The sequence below is a fragment of the Oryx dammah genome, unplaced genomic scaffold, assembly GCF_014754425.2.
Source record: "Oryx dammah isolate SB20612 unplaced genomic scaffold, SCBI_Odam_1.1 HiC_scaffold_29, whole genome shotgun sequence".
NCBI classification, from domain to species: Eukaryota; Metazoa; Chordata; class Mammalia; order Artiodactyla; family Bovidae; genus Oryx; species Oryx dammah.
In genome coordinates this window covers 95,982,571-96,005,024 of record NW_024070213.1, presented here as the reverse complement: position 1 = coordinate 96,005,024, position 22,454 = coordinate 95,982,571, and the positions used below count along the sequence as shown (strand labels likewise).

Genomic DNA, 22,454 nt, shown 5'->3' with positions numbered 1-22,454 from the left:
TTCTTTGTGACCCCATGGACTATATAGCCCTCCAGGCTCTTCTGTCCATGGGATTCTTCAGGCAAGACTGGAGTGGGCTGCCATTCCCTTACCCAGGGAAGCTTCCTGACCCAGGAATGAACCCAGGTTTCTTACATTGTAGGCTCCAGTCCATGGGGTCGCAAAGAGTTGGACACTGAGCAACTTCACTTTCACTTTCACTTTTCTTGCATTGTAGGCAGATTCTTTTCCATGACCTGTATAAATTAGAGTTTCATATAAAACAGATCCATGTGTGAAAAAAGTTACTCATGTATATATAGTACTGCTGAGAATGGCTAACATTAGTTCTATACACAGGGATAGGTATTTAAGAAAGCATAGTTTATAAAATTATATGGCAAATGTTGATATGGAAAAAAGTGGACTAATTACATTGAGTAATGACAAAGACCAAATAAACCAGAGGAAGAGTCAAAGGTAAACCACATATATTGTTCAGGAGATCAACTGATGAAAAGAAGAAAGACAAGCAGAAATGGACTATCATGATTTAGATAACGGGCTGAGAGAAGCCGAATTAGGAGGGACACTGTTGCTTGAGGATCAGAAAATGCCCTGAGAGCCATTTAACCTAAAACTGAAGCACAGGCTTAAAAAATCAGAATTACCTACTTTGTAACTAAAGAAAAAGTGATGTAGCCTGGTAGGTAGGGGAGAGATGATGAAAAAGTGAATAGATGAAAAAGTGGATAGATGAAAAAATGGCAAAAAAAAATAGGGTGGAAGGAGGAGTAAAAGCCTTTTCTCCACCTTCATCAAAGAAAGTAGTCAAAAGGTCCATACTTCCAGTCTTAAGACCAGTAAGTACTGGGAATGCAATGTTCAAAATGATGACTGTAATGAACACTGTGGTATGGTATGCCTGAACATTGCTAAGAGACTAAATCCTGAAAGTTCTTATCACAAAGAAAACATTTGTTCTTCTTTTTTAATATCTGTATGAGATGATAGATATTAAACACACTATGGTAATCACTTCACAATATATGTATGCCAAGTTATTATGCTGTACTCCTTGAAGTTGTATGAAAATGAAAGTGTTAGTCGCTCAGTTGACTCTGCGGCCCTGTGGACTGCAGCCTGCCAGGTTCCTCAGTCCACGGATTTCTTAGGCAAGAATAGTGAAATGGGTTGCTATTTCCTTCTCCAGGGGATCCTCCCAACCCAGGGATCGAACTGAGGTCTCTTGCATTGCAGGCAGATTCTTTACTGGCTGAGTCGCCATGGTATCCCTGGTGAAGATATATAGTGCTGTATATTAATTATAGTTCAATAAAATTGAAAGAAAAAATGTTGAAACCCAACTTAATAGTATGTTCAACTTTCCCCAAAGCCACTAATGTAGGGCTCATACTATACCAGGGGTTGTTTTAAGGAATTTTATTGTTATTATCATATTTACAGGCAACGATAAATGCACAGACTTGAGCCAGACTGCTCCTGAGCTTAGACCTCAAGCTCTGGCTATCATTTGCTGTGTGACAATAAGCAAGTAGCATAACTTCACGTGTCTGTGTGCCCTCATCTGTATTAAGGTGTTGTCTAGAGTGTCTACTTCCTAAGAATAATTATAAGAATTAAATAAGTTAATGAATATAAGATATTAGCAACAGTGCTTAGTACATGTATGAAAGTCGCTCAATTGTGAGTGACTCTTTGCGGACCCCATGGACTATTCTACAGTCCATAGTTTCTCCAGGCCAGAATACTGGAGTGGGTAGCCACAGGATCCCCTTCTCCAGGGGATCTTCCAAACCCAAGGCCTGAACTCAGGACTCCCGCATTGCAAGTGGATTCTTTACCAGCTTACCCATCAGACAAGCCCCATAGTAATGACTAAACAGTGCTTTGCTTTTTGAAAATTAAAGCACTATAGAATTTAAAGACTTTCAATCAATTAAAGAAAAAACACCTATCTATTAAATCCAAAAAAAAAAAAAACAAATGTTTGCTGTTATTCAATCCTTGATGATGTTTGTTCATTTTAACTTAAAACAAGTTTTTTACTAGATTTATTTCCCAGGTGAGCCAATGGTAAAGAATCCACCCGCCAGCACAGAAGACACAGGAGACATGGATTCAGTCCCTGGGTTGGGAAGATCCCCTGAAGGAGGAAATGGCAACCCACTCTACTATTCTTGCCTGGAGAATCCCATGACCAGAGGAGCCTGGTGGGCTACAGCCCATGCGACTGCAGAGAGTCAGACACAACTGAGCACGAATGCAGCTAAACTTTAACTCAAGGAAACACATAGAATGTTAGATTATAATGTTTAACTTTCCATTATTTTATAGAATAATTATTTATTTTTATGCTATTTATAAGAATACAACTACTCTCAAGCAGTACGTACCGCTCATAGGGAGGTACAGTTGTAAACGTTTTTCTCTTAAATCCTTTCCATTTTAATCCTTGGTAAATTTTTATTTCTCTCCCTTCTCATTCAAGGGTGGCTTTCTTTGCTAAAATTATGTTTATTTGCATAATAACAAGGATAGAAATGATCATGAATGAAAGAGTAAGAGAAAAATAGCTGTTTAACATCCTCTAAATGTTTAGAAGCTCTAATAAACTCTCTCTCTTCTTCCAGTTTACACTTTAAATTAGAAAGAAAGGGATTGCCAAGATGATAAGTTGCCTAAAAACATACTTAGGAGGGGATCAAGCAAAGAAAGGACACATTATTACAAACATCAGATTTAGTGAGACGGTCACAGAAGCTAGGTATCTCTTATTTAAGGTATGAGGAGTTTAAACAAACTTTTGAGATAATATTTAAACAAACAAGAAGTTGAGATCAAGAGATTTTTCCTTTCTCACAAAGTAGCTTGAGGGTAAATTTATGCAAATAAAGTGAAGCATTTTATATTTTTGTTTATTGAAGCTAATATATTCACTTTTTTATTATTGCCTCTTTTAACTTATTCAATAGTTAGTTTAAATAATCACTAACAAACTTTGTTGGTATCTCCATCGGCTCACTCCCAGTGAAATCATAACATGGAAACCAGAGGAAGATGAGTAGGGTCCCATGTCCTGTGTCCTGGTAGTGGAGAAGGATCCCACTTGTCCAGGGTTCATCTCCAGCTCAGGCCTTAGCTTCCACTGTTTTGGAGCCTGTATCTTTCACTTTAGCCATCTTCTATTCTTATCGCTCACTCATTTTCTTCTGCCTTTCCTTCCTCTTGCCCAGAAAACTCTCTTCTCCTTTCAAAATTCTGCTAATCCTCCATGACCCCTTTGTCTCTTATTATCTCAAAACACTATCTGGGTAACCTGATGTAGGAACATGTCTCTTTTTTTCTCATCATTAGTGCCCATAAATATTCACTACTTATATCATAATATGCTTACATTACTTCAGTAATTTGATGATGTCATTTTATTATGTGCTATTATTTTTATTAACTGTTTCATGAGCAATCTTAAAATGTCAAGGAAAAATTCTTTGCTTCCTTTTTAAAGTCTGGTAAATTTTCTCCTACTGGGTAAATGTTTATTGCTTTTCTTATCTTGGCTGTCTGAAGGTTGATAAGTAGATACTGTCTTGATTATAACATCCCTTTCCTGTTGGAATCCTGACTGGTAGACTGTGTTACCTTATAATAGATTAGAGGGAAGTGAAAACTCAGAATACACACACAGATACAGATAAGGATTCAGCATGTGCATGCTCAGTCGCTCAGTTGTGTTCCATTCTTTGTGACCCCATGGACAGAGTCAGCCCGCCAGGCTTCTTTGTCCATGGGATTCTCCAGGCAAGAATACTGGAGTGGGTTGCCATGCCCTCCTCCAGGGGATTTTCCCAACCTAGGGATCAAACCCATGTCTCTAGAGCCTCCTAAAGAAAACAGAACAATGAAATAAACTAAGATCAGTCCATTTTGTTCCCCTGTTGAAATACGTTCTGGAAAGATATTGGAAAGAGAATGATTTTTATCGATGAAATGTGAGAAGATTAAGATCAGTTCAGTTCAGTTCAGTTGCTCAGTCGGGTCCGACTCTTTGCAACCCCATGAATCGCAGCACGCCAGGCCTCCCTGTCCATCACTATCTCCCAGAGTTCACTCAGACTCACGTCCATTGAGTCCGTGATGCCATCCAGCCATCTCATCCTCGGCCATCCCCTTCTCCTCCTGCCCCCAATCCCTCTCAGCATCAGGGTCATTTCCAATGAGTCAACTCTTCGCATGAGGTGGCCAAAGTACTGGAGTTTCAGCTTTAGCATTCCTTCCAAAGAAATCCCAGGGCTGATCTCCTTCAGAATGGACTGGTTGGATCTCCTTGCAGTCCAAGGGACTCTCAAGAGTCTTCTCCAACACCACACTTCAAAAGCATCAATTCTTCGGTGCTCAGCCTTCTTCACAGTCCAACTCTCACATCCATGCATGACCACAGGAAAAACCATAGCCTTGACTAGACGGACCTTAGTTGGCAAAGTAATATCTCTGCTTTTGAATATACTATCTAGGTTGGTCATAACTTTTCTTCCAAGAAGTAAGCGTCTTTTGATTTCATGGCTGCAGTCACCATCTGCAGTGATTTTGGAGCCCCCCAAAATAAAGTCTGACACTGTTTCTACTGTTTCCCTTCTATTTCCCATGAATTGATAGAACCAGATGCCATGATCTTCGTTTTCTGAATGTTGAGCTTTAAGCCAACTTTTTCACTCTCCTCTTTCACTTTCATCACGAGGCTTTTTAGCTCCTCTTCACTTTCTGCCATAAGGGTGGTGTCATCTGCATATCTGAGGTTATTGATATTTCTCCCAGCAATCTTATAATGTATCTTTTAGACAGCTGATACTAAAGCTATATAGGAGTTGTTGCTGGTGGTTAGTCTCTCAGTCATGTTTCACTCTTTTGTGACCCCATGAAATGTAGCTCGCCAGGCTCCTTTGTCCATGGGATTTCCCAGGCAAGAATACTGGAGTGAGTTGCCATTTCCTTCTCCAGGGGATCTTCCTGGCCCAGGGATCAAACCCAAGTCTCCTGCATTGGCAGGCAGATTCTTTACCATCTGAGCCACCTGGGAAGCCTATATAGGGCTATATGTGAGAAAATTGGCTCTGATTTTTAGGGGTTAATATCCTGCTTTACTCCATCACTCCCTAAAAAGAGAATTTAATAAACACTTATGTGCTTATTTATTACCATGGAGCACTCTTGACCTTATTTTTGTTTTCAAAAATACTTTGAGTCAGATCTTGTTATAGCTCAAGAAAATAGCAATTCTTACATGAAGGTTCTTCAGGTTCTTAAAGTCTCCATCTTTGATCTCAGTTATTTTGTTGTTTTGCAGGTCCAGCAGCGCGGTATCAGGAGGAAGGTCTTTGGGCACTTTTTCCAGACCTAGCAGGAGAGGAAAAGCAACATGCAGTCATTAAAAAGGGACACATGACCACAGAGTCACAAAGAATGTGTTTACAAACACATTAGTATTTCAGTGATAGTTTTCCACTATCATATTTGTCTTCTTCTAGGAATTATATCAACTGTTGTTTAAAATATCTGCTTTACCTTTTCTAACAAAGTCAAAGGATTTATTTAAAAAAATCATAAACAGAGCAAACTATTTACCCATGGATTATTCTTTCACATAAAATAAAAATTAATATTTTGCCAGTTATGGTTCAAATGTCTCAGTACACAGTCTGTTTCACCTCATTTTTCTTATTTTAGAGAGTCATTTCTTTGATAAGTGGGAGTGACTTGTAAATCTATACCTTTCTATATAAACACGCTTTCAGTAGAGAACTTTAACCAAATCATCAAATATTCTTTTGATAAACTTAGCACTGTCACAGATCTACATATAAAATTTAAATTATATGAATATGTAACCATGCTGTTGTGTCAACAACTTGAAAATTTATTCAAACTTTTGAGAGAATGGTTCTTTCAGTTTTAATTCACAAAACAGTATCAATTTTATGAGTATTAATCAGAATAAAATGAATAAAATTTGTGATTGTAACTTCTTTAAAATGTATTACACAAAGCATTGCTTTCAGACTTAAATTTGGATCTAAATAACTGAGGTTTTAGTTTATAAATGTAAATACATTGAAAAACTAAATGTTCTATGGCATTAAAAAAACATTTTCATAGTCATTCCACTAGATGTATGAGGATAAATTGCTTTTATACAAAAGGAACGGCATTTAAAATAAATTATCATGATGAAGGTTAATGGAGATAATATTAAACTACAGAGGATGAGATGGCTGGATGGCATCACCGACTCGATAGGTGTGAGTTTGAATGAACTCTGGGAGTTGGTGATGGACTGGGAGGCCTGGTGTGCTGCAATTCATGGGGTCACAAAGAGTCGGACACGACTGAGCGACTGAACTGAACTGAACTGAGGCCTTTTGCCTTACTTTGTTCCATGGGCTTTGTCCCATATTAATATAAGATGATATTTTATTAACTCAAATTCATATGAACATTTTCATATTAATATTTTAAGACTGTATAACAAATCAGAAATGCTTTTTAACCTCTTCATCATATCTGAAACTTGAAGTGCTGAAGATCATTCTTTCATTCATTCAATAAAGGCTTATTGAATATTTTTAGACATCATTACTTTATTAGGCAGGCCCTGCCTGAGGATATAGCAGGCACAAGATAGAAATTGACCAAATTCTCATGGAAAAAAGAATTCAATCTATAGTTTTCAATTAAAAGGAAAATTACAACAGGGTATATAATAACTAGGTTGGGAAGATATCTTTTTGATTTTTATTATATATAAGCATATGAAGGTAGATTATCAAGGTAACCATATTTCTATCTTCATATTTCCTTGGAAATACAGAAAATGTATCTAAATCACCAACTTCTAATTTCTTTCCAAATAATTTTTCACATTATTACTGATCTAATGATAGTGGAAAAAAGTCTATAGTTTCCCATTCAGTGGTCAGCTATGGTTATAAATTTGAATATCAAAATGCAAGTGCTTCTGCACATGCATAAATATATTCTAAGAACTAACTACAGAAATAATTCACAGAGGAATAACAGAAATGAAGTGTTTTCAGTGACAAACAGCAAACCACAGAACAGCTACCTTGTAGGAGGATATTTAACTGTATTATACACTCATGATCATTGCCATTTTCAGAAATGTCAGTTTGCTAATTTCATGCAATTAAGGAGTGTCAGACTTCTGCCAAATCTTTGATAATTAATGTTCTTTAACGAAGAAAAGACATATTTCCTTTCATTTGGAAAAAACTTACTGCCTACATTTTATTATTACTTCATGGGCTTCTTTGTCCAAGTCTTAATTCCCACTTTTGCTTACTTTTATACATAGTTAAATGTGAATTCTAGTGTTCAGTGTCAAAGTTGCCTTAACAGTTCAGTGCCAAAGTGCAGGTTCATTTCAGATGTGGACAAAAAATCATATATCTGGATGGCTGATCATTTTGATTATGTTGTCATTCTAGAATTTTATAATAACAAGAACTATGTGGGGTGAATTATATACATTGTTCCCCTGATGATTTACCATTAAAAAAAATCAGGTTTGTGGCTTTTGCAGCTTAGTTGTTAGGGAGTCATCTTAATGATTAAAATCATAACCCTACAATCTCTGAATTACTAGAAAATTCATATTCACTTGAGAGACTTAACAGATTTATATTCTATTATTAAAACTTTATATTTACTTAGCGTTACAATTTATAAAAAATGAAAATATGTTACCTCATTAATCTCACAGCAATCAAATGAAATAGGTAAGGCAGTATTAAAATTTCATTTTTTCAGATGATTTTTAGAAAAAGTTAGGTGACATGAACAAGCTCATGTAACTGGAGTGACAAAATGCAGATGAAAAGACTACTTCTTGGTTTCCAACAGGATATTATTTTTTTCCTGTCATCCCTATTCGTATCCCTAACAAGAACTGTTCTGACATCAGACTCAATAACATCCTGAAAACGGCTAGACAAGGCATCATAGTGCTAACTTAGCTCACTCAGAAATTACAGGAAGAATACCAAGGGGGAATAATCCTAGCTACATATTCTTACAATGTCACAAAGGGAAGGACCATTAAATATGAGCTAGACTTTGATTCCTAAATGCTGATCAGGTAGACTCTATGATGATCTTATTAGTCTGTGTCAAAATCAGAAACCTATAGGGAAATTTGGTTAGTTTTAATGTAAATTATCAGATACACATATATATGTGCACACACACCTTTGTGAGGCTTGCTTGTGCCTCCATTTAAAATAGACCTTCTTTTTAAAAAAGGTAATTATTTGGCTGCTCCAGGTCTTAGTTGTAAAACTCAGGATCCTATATATTCTTACTCAATACACACTTGTCCAACCCCATTGAAAGATGGAGTTAAATTCTTCTCCCTTCAAATTTGGCATGGCCTTATGATGTCTCAGAACTAAAGGTGAAGGTGACATGGTGTGGCTTTTGGAACTAGGTCAGAAAAGGCTGTTTCTACCCAATTCTTCCAGCATGCTTGCTCTGGGGACAGCGTGGGGTCATGTAAGTTGAGTCTGTCTACATTGAGACCACTGTGCTGGTGAGGCCACCGGAAGACACTCCAGATGACAGAAGAGCTGAGCTCCCAGGCAACAGCAGCACCAACTGTCAGTCACTAGAGTGAGCTGTCTTGAGCTGACCCAGACCGGGTCACTCTCACTGTGGTTATGGCCTCAGCCAACATGCATGTGACTGCAAGACCCTATGGACCATAGCCCACCAGGCTCCTCTGTCCATGGGGTTCTCCAGGCAAGAATACTGGAGTGGGTGGCCATGCCCTCCTCCAGGGGGCCTTCACCCCAGGAATGGAGCCACATCTCTTATATCTCATACACTGGCAGGTGGGTTCTTTACCACTAGTGCCATCTGGGAAAACACGGCCACCTGACTGCAAATGCCTGAGACCGCAAGGGAGAGCAGCCCTTCCAAGACCTACTCAAATTTTCTGTAGCTTAAATTATGAGCAAATAAAATTATTTTTAAGGCACTAAGTTTTGAGGTAATATTTATTCAGAATAGTAACAGGAACAAAGTGGTTTCCTAAATCCAATTATTTTTCAATGAGCATTCTTTAATAGAATTCTAAATCTTCTGTTAAAATGCAATTGTTTTCAAGGCTCGACTGAATTATTTAGTTGCTCTTCCAAATTCAGTAAAGGAAACTTTATCTTCTTTAAAATTGGGTTATTAATTAAAATGAATAAAACTCTATTTAAGACATTACCAGGAAATCATTTCTGAAATAAATGCAAATAAGAAGTGTATTTTTAAGAAGTGTATTTTTTTTTTCTAGTTGTCTCGGTGATGAATGGTATTGTTGTGCTAGTAAATTTCAGCAATCTGGTAAACATCATGTTGGACAAAGGCCAGGATGTCCTAAAATACCGTGCCTTTTTTGTTGTTCTCTGCCCTGTGGCAGGGGTCCAAACTGCAAGATTTATTCTCGTTGACTTCCAACACTTTTTTAATATTTCTGTCTCCAATGTAATAATCAAGACAATGGTGATACACTTAGTTTTGACACATGACCAGTATAATATAATGGAGTCCCAGGTCCATCAAAAAACATTTCTGCTAAAGGCATGCACGTTTCCTTCTTCTCTTAAAAATGGCAATTTAACACTGATGGCAGTTGGATTCAGAAATACTAAAACTTCCCCTTAATTTAATTCTCTTTCCAAATAACTTAAGGAAAGGTTGAGCTTCCCGATTCTGTGTGTGTGTGTGTGTGTGTGTGTGTGTGTGCGTGTGCATACTCAGTTGTATCCAACTGTTTGGGACCCCGTGGACTGTATCCTGCCAGGCTCGTCTGTCCATGAGACTTTTCAAGGCAAGAATGCTGGAGCAGGTTGCCATTTCCTTCTCCAGGGATCTTCCTGACGCAAGGATCAAACTCGCATCTCCTGCATTGGCAGGCAGACTCCACCCCGGAGCCACCTGGGAAATCTCCTGGTTCTATGTGTGTGTCAGTCGCTCAGTCCTGTTCTACTCTTTGCAACTCCTTGCACTGTAGCTTGCCAGGCTCCTCTGTCCAGGGAATTCTCCAAGAAAGAATAGTGGAGTGGGTTGCCAGTCCCTTTCCCAGAGAATCTTCCTGACCCAGGGACTGAACCCAGGTCTCCCACATTGCGGGCAGATTCTTTACCCCTGAGCCACCTGGGAAGCCCACTCCTGGTTCAATAGTCATCCTCAAAAAGAATAAGAAAAGATACACTACAGTTTCATGACTCCTAATTTCTAGTCAGTCATGTTCTATCCTGTTTCCAGTTTGATAAAGTCACGAAAATAAAATTAAGCACTCATTCAGGCACTAAGTCATGTATATGTTAATTTATTCATATCAAGCATTTACTGATGTTTGAGAACCTACTAAGTATAAGGCACTTTTTGGAGTGGAGGGCCAAAAGATAAATTATCACCATGCTTTACTTCTGGTAGGGAAAATAGAGATTTATTTTTATATAACAATCTAATTACCTTTTGTTTGTTTGGTTTTATTTTTTTATTTTTTGTGCCATGCTGTGTAGCATGTGAGATCTTAGTTCCCAGACCAGGGATTGGATTCTTGCCCCCTGCTTTGGAAGCACAGTCTTAACCACTGGACCACCAGGGAAGTCCCAGAAAGTAGATATTTAAATAGATGATTAAAGGTAATGAATAATTATCATCTATTAAATGTAATTAATTGATTATTGTCATCATCAAGGCAAATATAGATTACAGTGAAATCATGGAAGCAGACAAGCTGAAGAAATTGCCTGAAAACCATCTCCAGACTAAGTCAAGGGTTAATTGAATCTTGAGTGTTACAGTATAGCTGCTAGAGGGCTTCTTCCTTTTATTAAGACTGGATTGCAAACTGAGTTAATTCTCCTTTGTGCCTATTTTCAAAGAAATCCATAACTTTCTCACTACTCTTTGGAAGGAGAAAATTAAGATTAGAGGGTCTTCTGCATTCCCTCTTTCATCCAGGAAATTGATATTCTGGCTAACCTATTCCCATCCTGTCCTCTGGAGCCAGGAATGATCTTCCAGAGGAGAATGCATCGCAGCTGCAGTCTAACCAAATGCCTTGATCCCACACAGCTGCCTCCTTCTCCCCTCTGGGACTAAGAAGGAAACCAGGGATATGTTAGTTGTCAGTCAGATCAAGGAGACAGATGCTTCCTTTGGCCTTCTCTGACTCCTCTCTTCCTCCTCCTTCTCTTTAACCCCTTGAGTCAGAGGCTTTGGTTATCTGGATCATGCCTGAGCATTCCTCTTGCTGCATCTGAGATCTGTCATACTCTACTCCTATCCAAACTACTTTAGGGAACCAATGGGCATGCTCTGTGCACAGCCTCCTGTGTAGAGATACCCTTTCGATGCATCTGAAACTCTGAATGAGGGTCATCCCACATCCCTGCTGATGTGAAGCTAGATATAAACTATGAAAGCAACTAAGCTTCCAGCATTCTCTCTGACCCTTGACAAAGAGGACTAATTTATTCTTCCAAGATGATTTCATGGAAGAAGTCTAATGGTTCATTTACCTCATACATAAGATTTGCTTCTCAAAAAACAGCTTCCCTTAGATGTTGTGGTATCTAAGTCCCAAGTGGTGACCTCTGACAAAATTTTCTTAATTGAAGCAAAATGATTTTTAAAAGAAGAAAACTATGCAATTTAAAGGGCTGTACATTTTCCTGAGATTTTAGACAAGTAAAATATTATTTGCCTCAAGAGGTAAATTTTAAGAACATTAGTTATTCATAATGTTTTTGCCTGGAAAAATAAAATGTTCCACCTTCTGGCCTCTTCTTTAGAGGGCTAACTATATAGGTTGTGAATCATTTATGATTATAAAATAACCAAACACTTTACTGTTCTCTACTCAACAAAACCAATTTAGTTCAAAGGAAGAGTCTTTGGAGACTACTATTTTGATAATTATATTATTTTGATAATTATACAATTTTCTAATTTTTGCCTATTTATATTTGGATGTGATATGGCTTTCTTTGGGGGAGGAGGGAAGAAAAGGTGCTATTTTGTATCCAGCTTGGCAAGCCATATACTTAGTGTTTTTTAATTTCATGTAAAAATAAAAACGATGCAGCCATGAAATTAAAAGACGCTTACTCCTTGGAAGGAAACTTATGACCAACCAAGAGGGCATACTCAAAATCAGAGACATTACTTTGCCAACAAAGGTCCATCTAGTCAAGGCTATGGTTTTTCCAGTAGTCATGTATGGATGTGAGAGTTGGACTGTGAAGAAAGCTGAGTGCCGAAGAACTGATGCTTTTGAACTGTGGTGTTGGAGAAGACTCAAGGAGATACAACCAGTCCATCCTAAAGGAGATCAGTCCTGGGTGTTCTTTGGAAGGAATATGCTAAAGCTGAAACTCCAATACTTTGGCCACCTCATGCGAAGAGTTGACTCATTGGAAAAGACTCTGATGCTGGGAGGGATTGGGGCAGGAGGAGAAGGGGACAACAGAGGATGAGATGGCTGGATGGTATCACCAACTAGAAAGATGTGAGTTTGAGTGAACTCCGGGAGTTGGTGATGGACAGGGAGGCCTGGCGTGCTGCAATTCATGGGATAGCAAAGAGTCGAACACGACTGAGCGACTGAACTGAACTGATGAGAAATAGCCTCATGTTATTAGCTTACTTAAGTAGTAAACTGGACATAACATTTACTATGAAAAATAGTTTGTATAAATATTTTCTATTCTTACCTAATGAAGTAAGAGATATTCCCATTTATCCAGTGAGGAGACAGGCTTTGAAAGTTTCAGAGTTATAGGTCTCAGTCTCCATGTTAGTCACTCAATCATGTCCAACTCTTTGCGACCCCATGGACTGTAGCTCACCAGGCTCCTCTGTCCATGGGATTCTCCAGGCAAGAATATTGGAGTGGGTTGCCATTTCCTTCTCCGGGGGATCTTCCCAACCCAGGGATCGAACACACGTCTCCTATACTGCAGGCAGATTCGTTTCTGTCTGAACCACCATAAATAGTAAAGCTGAACTCGAGTCCAGAGATGTTGAACTTCATAACCCAAGATCTTTCCATGATCAAGTGTTTTTAAGGGTATTTCAAATCTTTTGAAAGTTGTTTATAATAAAAATTTTAATAAACATTGCTTTAATTTGGAAGAATAGTCAAAAAGCAACACTTATGCTTATTTCACCAGTTAGGGCTGATCTGTCTTTAATAAATAAGATGAAAGTACCAAATAATGCTTCTTGGCAACACTTGATCCAAAGATGAATGGCTGGGCCAAAGAGTACATAAATAAGGGAACCGTCTTCCCTTAAGGTACTAGGCATGTAAAATAAAGGATCTTTTCAAAAGATCTGACAAGAATGAGTTACATTGTGGGTTGATTATTTTAAGGAAATCCATAGGTTTCTGAATTTGCTAACCCCACATTTATTTTTACATTGATATTTTTATAAATGCTATAATTATGAGTGTATTTTTACGCCTTAAGAGGATAGATAATGAAAAGAATATATGTGTCTCATAAAATTATGGTTCAAATTACAAGTTAAATACAAGCTCAGCCAAATAATTTGGTTAATATCAATAGAGAATTCATAACTTTCTAAGGCTAAAATATATGTTTGCTTTTTCAATTCCCCATGCCCTAGAAAAACATATGATAATACTATTCAGATAAGTTGGAACTAGGAACTAAAATAGTCAACAGGTCTTCTTGAACACTTCAAGCTTCCCATGGGCTGATTATTCATTTTTAACTTCACAGTTTTTACATCTCAGCTTTGAAAGAACTGTTTAAAGACATGTTGTTTAACTTTGTCAGAAATACTTCTCACGGCAAAATAATCCGACATTTTAATAAGAAATGTTTGCTTACATTAAACACTGTTTGGATAATAAGATGACAAAGCACTATTATCCTTCAACACTGAAGCTCCTCCCTGTTCATTAAAAGCTCTGGTAAAAATAATCCTTAAGAAAACATTAATTGTTTATATGATAAGCATTCACATTTCTTATCCCAAAGTGCACTGCATTTTTTCTTTGCTTACCAACTGAAGAACAACAAATGATAATAATTCAAGCTTCATGTTCAGCTCACTAGAGAATTTAAAAAATAAACCGCATTGCCTTTATTTCAGGCTTCCCGCTGTCTTCCCCGGTGGCTCGGAGGTTAAAGCATCTGCCTGCAATGCAGGAGACCTGGGTTCAGTCCCTGGGTTGGGAAGATCCCCTGGAGAAGGAAATGGCAACCCACTCCAGTACTCTTGCCTGGAGAATCCCATGGACAGAGGAGCCTGGCGGGCTACAGTCCATAGGGTTGCAAAGAGTTGAACACTACTGAAGTGACTTAGCATGCTTGCTTTTACTATGAATGAGATTGTCCACTTCTCTGCTTTTTCCTATGCTTCTTTCATTTTTACTCCATGTAATCATCACACAGCAAAAACCTACTGAACCTCTACTATGGGCCAGGTACTTCACACAGATAATAGGATCTTTAGGACTGTGATTTCTTTGCAGATGAAAATGTTAAGACTCTGGACAGCTTACCATGATCATAAAGGGAGCAAAGGCTATGTTGTTGTTGAAAATGTGAATACAATGTTGTCTTTAAAGGCAAGCGGATTGCGTTTCTTTTTTAAAACATGTATTTTCTGTTTTAGAAATACCAATTTTTTGAATATGTATTTAACTACTCATCTGTGAAATAAAAAATAATAATAAAAGTAACTTGTATGAGACCATTCATTGCTCACTGGAACTCAGGGCTCCCCTTCAAACATGGCTCCCCAAAATGAATCATTATTTCAATCTCAGCTACTTCTGTAAAAAGATCATTAAGCCCAAGGAATACTGTATTCTCTGAGATCTTACAGAAAAAGATAACTCAGAAAGCTTTCTCATTTGAAAATGACACAAAATAAACGAAACAATCTCAAGGACAACCAAGAAACTGTATCACGAAACAGCCACATCAATGACTTGATGTTTCCCAAGGTTACATTTTTCTGTTTAGTTTTGAACCATAGGCTTGGGAAATATTCATGATAGACAATTAATAAACTGTCCCAATGCTTTCATCAGAGTCAAGCTTTATAAGTTATTTATCAAGAAAGCAAAGTAAAACTATATGGAAAAAAAACTTCAGTGAAGTGACTAGACCCATCTTCCTTACAAATATCAACTCTTTGGTTGACAATATATGTAGGACTTCCCTGGTGGCTCAGATGGTAAAGTGTCTGCCTGCAATGCGGGAGACCCAGGTTCGATTCCTGGGTAGGGAAGATGCCCTGGAGAAGGAAATGGCAATCCACTCCAGCACTATCACCTGGAGAATCCCATGGACAGAGGAGCCTGGTAGGCTACAGTCCATGGGGGCTGTGGATCCTTTTAAACTTGTCCTCAGGCAAAGTGAGATTCCATTTTCGTCACACTTTTCAGGAACCCAGCCATTTTTGCAACATTTGAAAAATTTTACTACTAGTATATCCATCACACGTTTATTCTCTTCTTTAGATATCTTGTCTAAACCAGTTATGGAGATAATTTCTAGATGCTATAAAAGTTTCTGTAGAATTTGGTAGTAATCTAATCCCCTTTGTCTCAAATATACAATTCAAAAAAAGGAAAATCATCACCAGTAGAATAACAGACCCACAAGAACTGGGACCATATCTGTCTTCCTCATTGCTTTTTCCGCAGGGCCCAGAACAGATCTGACCCATTATAAGATCTCAAAATATCTGCTGAATGAAAGAATAATTAATTAATCTAATGGTATTATCCTGTAGCCTTTTAAAAATCTCCCTTTACATTTTTTATTTGGGTTTAAAGGGCTATACAGTACATGTTAGCAACGAAGAATCTAGCTCAAAGTGTTTGCATTTCAGCAGCTGTTACTATTTAACATGCTTCATGTTTTCCTGTGTTCCTGTATGTGTTTATTCCAGCTCTAGGAGTTAGTGGCAAATTTTCCTGCAAAATACCGCTAGAAAGCATATTCTGAATAACTATAGGATTTCTAAAATAAGTACTCTACAAAGCTGTGGGGTTTATTCTATAAGAAAATGCTCCATGGCAGAATCATTCTGTGAGGTTTTTTCCTTCTTTTTTTCTTTCCAGTAAGAAAATGAACTAAAAGAAAAGAGGAATGTGAATCAGCTGCCATGTAAGCTAAATTCACTCCCCTTTGGCTCATCTGCTGGGGCTCCAAGCTTTCTGGAGATTTATCTTCTGCGTATATGGCTCTTGGAATTCCCAGGCCAAATTTTTCTTGAAAGATAATAAATCAAAATGCATTTGCAGTGTTAGGCTAAAGATATAGGCTTCAGGATCATATCGAATATTTATACCATGACTTAGTTATAAAGATTTTCTTTGAAACTTTCTAAAGAATATAAACAGCTAGATTACAAAATTCCAAAGGCAGAGACAAAACTAAGACCCAGGGATTATGAGAGTATTTTGGTACTTGAAAGATAAATTTTTGTTCTAAAAGTTTACTGGTTTTGCTTTTGATAACACTGCATACTTTACAGTTTTGTTCAAACCCTGCTATCTGGGCTAAGCCAAGAGTAGAGCGATCCCCCAGGTTTTCTTAATATCTAAGATTTCATGGGAGCAAATCACAGACTTAAAATAATCTATCACCTTGGAATCACAGAACACAATATATTATTTGTTCAAAATTTTATTTTACATAAGGGGAGCCATGAAGCTTAGAAAATTTTTTTTTTAGTGATTTGTCCAAGATTGCAGAGTGATGCTTCTCTGACTTAAAGAAAAGAATCAAGTCCCCTAACTTCAAAGTTACTTCTTGCACTCCTACTCTGCTTCCCTAACTCCTCATTAGGTGGCGCTGTCTCTCACATTTGGAACGGCAGAAATTAAAACTGCAAATGCTGCACTCCCAGGGAAGCCATTCCCATGAATAAAGCAGACAAGGTAGGTAGAGAGCTGGCATGCCACTCACCCAGATCAGAGCACTGGACAACTCGCAGATGGCACTGACAACGGAAGGGGCAGACTGGGCCCATAGGCTCTAATTCAGGAACTTCGTGAAAGCGCTCTTCCGGGCCTATCCCAGAAGCCTCATCTTCCAGCATAAAGTCAAACAAGCCTTTCTGTTGAAACGGTCCAGCCCAGGAAACTTGTGCAACCAAGAGGAAGATGATAGTTGCCTTCATGATTCCTCTCGTATATTTTCACAACCGAGGAACCTGGGAAATAGCGGAAGGTTTAGAAGAATAGCCTTGCCTAATGTATGTGTTATGTAAGTGGAGTGCACATAGAAAAAAGCATTAAAAAGTAATATTTTATATACTGATAGGAGCAGAACATTAGAAATATACTGCAAGGTAATAAGGTTCAGTAGAGATGAACTTGCACTGTTTACTTATGAAGAAAAATTTAAATAGTATTTGAATCGCTTCGTTGAATTTGGGGTCTGAATTAAGACCACAGATTATATAGTCAACCTGCAAAACTGTTGCGATGATAAATCACACTGGAATTTTCAATGCTCACTCAACACAAGCCATGCCACAGTTAAACAAGTTTTGTCTGTACACGTGAGAGTTCTCCAATTCCTGCTCAGAAATATCTCTGGAAGCCAATCTGACTTCTCCATCCCACTTTATTTATCCCCGTCCAGACCCTTCTCATCACTCCCTGAACAAGAGCTTTCAATTAGTCTCAGTCTCAAATATTTCTTCCACTCCAGGCCATCTTCCACTCTGCTGCCCAAGTCATCTTCTAAAAATTCAATTTCATTGTATTAATTTTCTACTGCAAATCCTTTGCTGACTTCTCACAGCTTGCCAATAAAGTTTCCGTCCCCTTTGTTGCAAATAAGACCATGCACGATTTGACACCAACTGATAATAAGCCATATTTCTTTCCATTTTCTCTCTACTCCCAGTCCCCACTTCAACCCTGACGCTCAAAGCTAATCACCATTTAAAATACCTACCTTGTGAGAGTGTTGTAAAGGCTAAATGAGATAATGGGCTTCCCTTGTGTATTCTCATGCATCCAGGCAGGATGCTGCGTCCTCCTTCTTCTGTGCTCCCAAGGCACGTTGCTTACCTCTTTTAAAGAACTTATCACATTATATTGTAATTTGTTTTGCGTGCTTGGTCTGCCCCCCCACTTGAAGATGTACTCCTTCAGGGCGTGTCTTATTATCCTTTGTTCTGTACCAGGGCCTTGCACAATATTTTGCCCATAAATGACTCAGTTGACCGTCAATTTATTAATAATACAAGTTATTCAATTTGTTCTAAGCAACCAAATTTGATTTTTTTTAAAATATGGTTGTCTTTGTTAAAATATTAAATTTCTAGCATAAGAAAGATATCAAATTGAAAACCTGAGCTTGATATAAGCATGATTCAGTTTTTAACATAAATCTTTTGGATGGTTTCTCAAATGAATCCTTTTTAAGGACTGTGTAAACCAGGAAACATGTATGGAAAATCCTATCTGATTTTATTTTATTTTATATGACATATGTTATCTAATTTTACCAATAGGATTATTTTGTGAACAAATTGACAAACAAAAATATGATTTCAACTCATCTATACCATTTTTATCCATTCATTTAACAAGCCCTTTTAGATATATATACATCTCTGTTATTGAGTTGGTTGTTTAGATGGCTGAAGTAAACTAAATGAATCTGAATAACAAAATCTTAATAAATCTGAAGAATGAAAAGTAGTTGATCATGGAAAGAACAGTCTATTTTGAGTTGTTATATTTTCAAATTCCATTAAAACTGCTCAAAATATTCCCCAAACACATTGTAAATATTATCTTCAGTCTCATCATCTTTAATTATGTTATTTCCAGTCACTATCCAAATGATAGCAATACAGAAAAGATAAAGTCTTCATATGTGCTAATTTTAATATATATTCTGGAAATGCTTGCCTAGATCCACTAAAGGGGAAACAAATGTTTTAAAATTTCTTACACTTTTATTCTTAGTTTATATTTATTACTGAAGCACGTCAAAGGCAGCACATATGCAATACAGGCTAGTGACTTTAAAATAATACCACGAAGATTATTATTCACACTGCCCCTTTAAATTCAGTATCAGATTCTCTCTGGAAACCCATTCCCACTCAGTTACTGCATTGGCTTTTAAAGGAGACCCTATTGTTTTGGCAGGGTTCCCTTGGACTGGATCTCAGGGAGTGGTTTTCTGTCTGTTTCACATTAAAATGCAATGTTTACGGTTTACCACAAGTTTGCTAGCCTTGCATATTTCATGTCTTGCAATTTTTGAGAAAAATGAAGCAAACTAATTGCAGATTTAATAAATAGCAATGAGAAATTAATGCAGATGTCTTTTCTGATCTTTTCTCCAGAAAAAAAAAAAAAAAAAGGCCTGGTTCACTAATCCAAAAAACAGAATATTAAACATTAGCTCAGGGGAATATTATCATTTACATTTGTTTACTCTTGTTAAAATGGTACAAATTCTCTACACAATATTCTTTTTGGTTGAATCTGAACTCAGACAGACAGTTTTTAGCTTCCATTACTTAGCATTTTCTTGTGTGTGTGTGTGTGTGTGGGTAGGTGGGTGGGTGTCCATTTTAACCCTGAATGTCCTGGGTAAAAATAATATGGCCAGGTATTTTGCACAAATTCCTCAATGAAATAACTTCTTTTAGATCAGTATCATAATACTTAAAACACAGCATCTTAATTAATCTAGGCTACTGACAGTGATAGTCTCTTTATCATTTCCTTCCTCTCTTAATAAATCAGGAAAACAAACAAACCTATAGCAGTAGCCCATGTAGACATCAAGGAGACTGTTACTGAGATGATATACTATTAAAATTTCATTTCAACCATTTTAAGTATTCTCAAAATGTATGCCTATTTCCTAAATACTAATTGCTAAGAATGCCACTACTTCAGTAAAGTTCATTGCCATAATTTAATGTGTTCTATCAAAAATAATAATTTTAGGTTTCTTAAACGACATCCCATTAAATTATACCATTCAGATCAACATTTGTATGATGTCATTTATGCCTTTGGTGTGAACTTCAAAGTCAAAATTTAAACCTCAGGAGATAAGTGAAGCTATAAATTCAGAGCAAATTAAACCCCCCAGCAGTGGGTGAATTAAAAACCTCAATAATAATAGAAATAAGTTAAAAGTAAACCATAAAACAGTATCCATCTGTCAATAAGGGGTACGATAGGGGGCATCTGATTCTTTCTCTGGTCAAAATAGCAATTTGAAGAGAAAGCCACAGGTATTTATATCACTGGGAGCCCACTTAATCAGTGGTCATATTACCCTGTTTTGAAATTAGAAAGGAAAATAACCCACACTTTCATTCTATAGTGAATGTATCTTATGATAAAATTTCATTTGCAGCAAAAATTCTGGCAGCCTCTTCTTTACATTTTAGTAACTATGTAGCAAACTGTGAGATCATCTTAGTTAGGTCCTTAATAATCAGCATAAATAGTCAGTGTTTGTTTTCACCTCTCTGGTGACAGTTTCTATTATTTTCTAAGTTGTAGAAATATACACTAGACTTATATAACTAATCACCAAAGTTCACGTCTCTGAAGTTTAAAAGTTCTTAAAATGTACAAGAATTCAGGAGGAGAAGAAATTCTTAAATATACAATCCAACTATGAATAGCATGCCAGTCTAGAATACTTTTCTATAAACATTTCCTAAACATTTAATTAGTAAAAAACACAAAACACATCAATAAAGAGAGTCACCGTGTTAGGTTATAGTTTCTCTAAGAAACATCTTTGCAAAGAACAGAAAGAAAGAACTAAAACAATGCATCCCAACCATTTTACCAAATACTTTGTTTCTGTTTTCAAGCAATACTTGTTTAAAACACTGCAGAAACATTACAAAAAGTTCAGTACACATTTTTTTTTCTCTTTCTCTCTTACCAAATAATTCCTTTTTTCTTAACTTGATCAAAGTTTTATTAGTCTGTAGCAGAGTTCAGGACAATTATTGAAAACCATACCTTTTAATCCGGGGATTTGCCACAGGAGCCCTCAAAGCTGAGATGTAATTACACTAAATATTCAGCCCAAGCAAAAGAGTTTGCAGGTGTGGAAAGGAGGAGGGGGAAGGTGCTGCTCTGTGACTGTCACTAGGTTGAAAACCTCCTGCTTCTACTCCATAGCACAGTTAAAAAATAAGGTTTCCCTCAATGAACACAATCCGGCTGACACCCACATTAGATCATATGGTAATGATATGTCTCTTGTATTGTAGCCAGAAACTTTATCGGCCTTTTTTTCTCCCCATTTAAATGCTTTATTCCTTTTGCATCTGCTTAAAATTCTAAACTGCTTCTGTAATATAGTAGTGGAGCAACTTGACTTGGAATTTGTTTCATTGTGTCGACTCATTTCCCTGAAATTGTAACTAAAGGGTTTATTTCCCTACCCCCAACCCTACTCCTTTATCCACTCTTCTAGTCTTCTTTATGAGTCACATTTATCATACTTCCGAAATGACAGTTTGTTTGTTTTTGGGTTTTTTTTTTTTTTTTTTTTGCTTTCAGGATGTGTAAGTCTGGCAAATGGAATGAAATTATTTTAAGTGTGGGCTATGAAAATAAATGAGTACTCATTCGGATTCTTACTTGCCTTGGGCTATTTGTGCAAATTCAAAAATTCAAGTACTATGATATGGAGGTTTTCTATATATCTTGAACATATTTCTAAAGTTCCCTGGAGGAAAGCTATGATTTTATATGAAAAGCACACCATTTATTACTTTCCTTACTTATAGCTTAAAACCTTCCTTGTTGTCTACCAGTTATGTGTGTTTTTTTAAATAAAGCACATAGATACTAAAAGATGATCACAATTTAATTTAGCCTGTATATGAAAAATTTTATTTTCGTAGGCTATATTTTTATGTAATCCAGAACTCTGAAAAGGCAATAAAGTCTATGGCTCTTTCCAAATTCAGTAAATAGGAAAAAGAAAAATAGAAAAAAGAAAGTGCAAATACAAGGAAAGATATTTATTCAGCCAGTGAAAGCTTTTTTGAGTTTTTGTAATTCCCTTGCGGGATGCTGTCAGTTCTCTGGGTGTCTCTGTTTTGACTTGTATCTTTATGCCCTGGCCCCTAGGCTGTTACCAGGTGGAAACTTGAAATCAACAGCTGTGAAACATGAGAGGATAACCCTTCCATTCTCCACCCTCCCTTCTTCCCTTCTCTAGCCATCTAAGTACACAATTCTACAGTAAATATACTTTGCCTTGATGAAACTTGAAAGGATTAAATTTTTATGTGTGTTACCTAAAGAAGAGGGGGTAAGGCTGTTATCACATGATATTTTGCCTTATTTTCCAAGCCCAGTCTCCATA

The 22,454-nt window shown here is 37.0% G+C and overlaps 1 protein-coding gene and 1 non-coding gene across 3 annotated transcripts in view; one reads left to right on the top strand and one right to left on the bottom strand.

Moving 5' to 3' along the window:
- The window catches only part of DCN (decorin), a 38,023-nt gene extending 16,464 nt beyond the window's left edge, over positions 1-21,559 (bottom strand). Inside the window, exons 1-3 of one of the 2 annotated variants that reach the window (XM_040234424.1) lie at positions 21,095-21,559; positions 17,034-17,280; positions 5,282-5,394 (exon numbers count right to left, since the gene is read on the bottom strand). In XM_040234424.1, the coding sequence (XP_040090358.1) occupies positions 5,282-5,394; positions 17,034-17,247 (327 nt within the window). In that variant the 5' untranslated portion in view covers positions 17,248-17,280; positions 21,095-21,559. Of the gene's footprint in view, positions 1-5,281; positions 5,395-17,033; positions 17,281-18,032; positions 18,252-21,094 lie in introns of those variants that run through there. The other variant, XM_040234425.1, reaches the window with a different exon arrangement.
- TRNAC-GCA lies at positions 15,274-15,345 on the top strand. The gene has a single exon. It is a non-coding gene; the product is annotated as a tRNA-Cys (tRNA).
- Positions 21,560-22,454: the final 895 nt, after the last annotated feature.